The sequence below is a fragment of the Dendropsophus ebraccatus genome, chromosome 14 (genome assembly GCF_027789765.1).
Source record: "Dendropsophus ebraccatus isolate aDenEbr1 chromosome 14, aDenEbr1.pat, whole genome shotgun sequence".
NCBI classification, from domain to species: domain Eukaryota; kingdom Metazoa; phylum Chordata; class Amphibia; order Anura; family Hylidae; genus Dendropsophus; species Dendropsophus ebraccatus.
Window position 1 is genome coordinate 31,064,494 of NC_091467.1, and position 3,343 is coordinate 31,067,836.

At 47.2% G+C, this 3,343-nt stretch overlaps 1 protein-coding gene across 1 annotated transcript; it reads left to right on the forward strand.

Annotated features, from left to right (window-relative positions):
* Positions 1-1,165: 1,165 nt before the first annotated feature.
* On the forward strand, positions 1,166-2,763 carry HEXIM1 (HEXIM P-TEFb complex subunit 1). The gene has a single exon (XM_069953122.1). The coding sequence runs from the start codon at positions 1,647-1,649 to the stop codon at positions 2,508-2,510; it is 864 nt and encodes a 287-aa protein (XP_069809223.1). The 5' UTR covers positions 1,166-1,646; the 3' UTR covers positions 2,511-2,763.
* Positions 2,764-3,343: the final 580 nt, after the last annotated feature.

The following is a 3,343-nucleotide window of genomic DNA, read 5'->3' on the forward strand; positions in this document are numbered from 1 at the left end:
TTATTTGTTTAATATTTTCAGAATTAAATCAATGGCAAGAAAAGACATCATTGCACTGCCATTTTGTTCCAGCTAAACCTGGCGTCACCTATTTCAAGTCAAAGGCATCCGCCAAGTATTGTTTGCATCTGACGTGTCAAATCCAGCAATTCTTATTTTTAAGAGGCAAAAATGCAAATGTAAGCAGGGCCTTAGAAGGTTACATACACGTGTCATAGTATATATATATATATATATATATATATATATATATATATATATATATATATATATATACTTTGTGCTATGCCTGCTGTACAGACTTATATGTTTAATATATATATATATATATATATATATATATATATATATATATATATATATATATATATATCCCAAGTTTGTATCACAAAGCAGAGTCAGCTCTATCACTATGAACAAACATGACACGACTGACATTATTTATTGACCATGTGCAGGCCAAAACACACACTTCCTGTTGGACCGCCTGTATAGTCATTTCCGCTTTAAGACGGAACTACATACGGCGTATGTTTACACAGACCACCGCGGAGATATCCACACATTCATTGTGACACATTGCATTGATTCGTATTCCTCCGCACGAATCGCTCGCAGGATAAACCCTTCTTCAAGCCGACTCCACGACAGCATTAATGTGTTAATTTAGACAACACTGTCTAAATTATTATCACACTCGAGCAAGGCCTCCATCACACGGGACGTTTAATCGATCTGTTTCTTCCAAGGGAACTATTTTATCTCCAGCTCTTCGGTTTGCGTTATCGCGGAGGGGACGATAATTTTGCAGCTTCCAAATAACGTAAACACATTCCACAACTCATTGCGTTTTCTTGTCTTTTCACTGCGTTAAAAAAATCACACACAGCACCGGTATTACTTATTTTACGAAAAAGCATACACTACAAAATATCAGATTACACCCACTCGGACGTCCAAATGGTACGGCCCTAATTCGCTGATTGCTTTAACATTCATTGACGGACAACAACCTCAACCAATAAGGTTATTCCTACAGCTTAGCAACAGCCCGTCGATCTCTTAGCCAATCGCATCACAGGATAGGCAGCTGTGGCTCCGGTGACGCTCATTGGTCAGCGGGTAAGTGACATCAGCGGTCTTGTGGGAGTGGTAGTCAAATAGACGCTGATCCGTTATCAGGGACTGCTTAGCCTGGACTACAGTTCCCAGAGTGCAACCACGGCCTGGTGTTGGCGCATGCGCTGCATAAAGGGGGCCGGGTAGGTTATAAAAGCCAGCGTCCCAGGCTGGGAAGTATCAGTCGGAGGTTGGTTGGCGAGTGTGCGAGTTAAGGCGAAGAAGGAGGAGGCGGGGGCTTGACTGGTTCTCTCCTCTCTGTGTGAGGGTGTGATAGCAGCAGCCGCCAGTTGGTGGCAGTGCACCACCACCACTGCATTCCAGTGCAGCCTCTAAAGTGGGAAGAAACCCAGTGCAGCTTGGAGGAGAGCTTCTAGCAAGGCACAGCTGCTGTCATGCCAGGTGGATGCAGCCTCCAGGCAAGTTGACTTCTCTGCCCCCACATCCCTATGGACAGTGTTAATGGTTGAAGACAGCAGCAGATAAGTGCACAGCCCTTCACATTGTATTGTAGATTTGGGGGTGCCATGGCTGAAGTGGGAGTTCAGGAGAAGAGCCTGCCCTGCAAAAGTTTGGCAGGTGGGGGATCCCTGCTGGGCAGCCAAGATGATAGTGGGTGGCAACAGAGAGCAGCAGAGGAGGAGACTAGGGAGTGCCAGAGGAGGCAGCACTCCACCCTGTCCTGCCCAGAGAAAGCCAAGGTGGGAGACTGTCAGAAGGCAGGGCAGCTGAGCCAGGGCAAGGAGGAGGAGTGGAAGGAGCTGGGCAAGAAGAGGCATCGCAGACGGCCGTCTAAGAAAAAGAGGCGCTGGAAGCCGTACAATAAGCTGACCTGGGAGGAGAAGAAGCGCCTGGAGGAGCGAGAGTCCCAGCGGGCATCCAGGGTGCGGGCTGAGATGTTTGCCAAGGGCCAGCCGGTGGCCCCCTACAACACCACGCAGTTCCTGATGGAAGATCACGACCAGGAGGAGCCGGACTTGTGCCCCCCTCAGCCGCGCAGAGCGCCAGGGTCCCTGCCCCCCCTCCTCCATGCCAACTCCTTCCCTAAGGGCGACAGCACGGAGGAGGACGCAGAGGAAGAAGAGGACGGCACAGGTAGCGACAGCGATGACGGCGCCGATTTCTTACAAAAGGACTTTTCAGAGACCTATGAGAAATACCATGCAGAGAGCCTGCAGGACATGAGCAAGCAGGAGCTGGTGCGGGAGTACCTGGAGCTGGAGAAGTGCCTGAGCCGCATGGAGGAGGAAAACAACCGCCTGCGGCTGCGGGAGCTCAGCTACGCCACCGGCCAGGACGGGCGCATCCGCGAACTAGAGATGGAGCTGGAGAAGCTGAAGGAGGAGAACCACCGGCTGCTGCGGGAGAGGGGGCAGGTGCTGGCTGACTAACTCATCCCCCCTACCTGCCTGCACTCTCTCTTGCTGACTGTTTCCTTGTGAGAGCCATAAAGACTTCCGACCCTTTGTAAAGACGCACCCTGACACCTGCCCGGACTGTGTGATCCTGGTGTCTGTAGTCTTGTCTCTTTCTTCATATACTCCTGCTCTTTATCTTTTTGCCTTCTTTCCACTTTTTTTCTTTTAGTCTGATTTATCATTTTTTTTTTTTTTTTTTTTAATAAATGTATAAATTGTCAGGAAAGTATTATTTTTTTATTACGTTCATTTGACTTTGTTATTAATGGTGCTAAGTAGAGGTGTCCTAGCAATGGGAGCTTATTGCTGGTAAGTCGTATCTGTAGGGACTAGAAAGGAATTATGGTGCCAGGCCTGGAGTTTCGTGTTTGTATATGTCTTTAAGTTATTGTGCCCCATCCCTCAACTTGTGGCTTTTTAATGGTTGTAACCTACAACCCTCATCATACTTGGCAATGATGGGAGTTGTAGTTTTGCTACCATTGGAGAGCCACTGGTTGGGGAACACTGCTCTAACAAATGTGGGGGCACATTGGGAGATGTTTTGCTATAGCTGGGACGCTGCTTTTAAAAATATGCATGGTTTTTTACTTGGATTTAAAAATGTATATCCTGTAGTGTGTAACGAACATTGTGAAATGTCTACCATTTTTTAGTAAACTAAGTAGTTGTTACCCGCTTAAAATAGAAAAAAAACAACAAACGTTGCTTGACTTTAAAGGGGTTGTACAAGATAAGAAAAATGGATGCTACCTAACTAGTACCACACACAACCTGTGGGGGCTCCCTTTGGGAGAAAGCAGCCA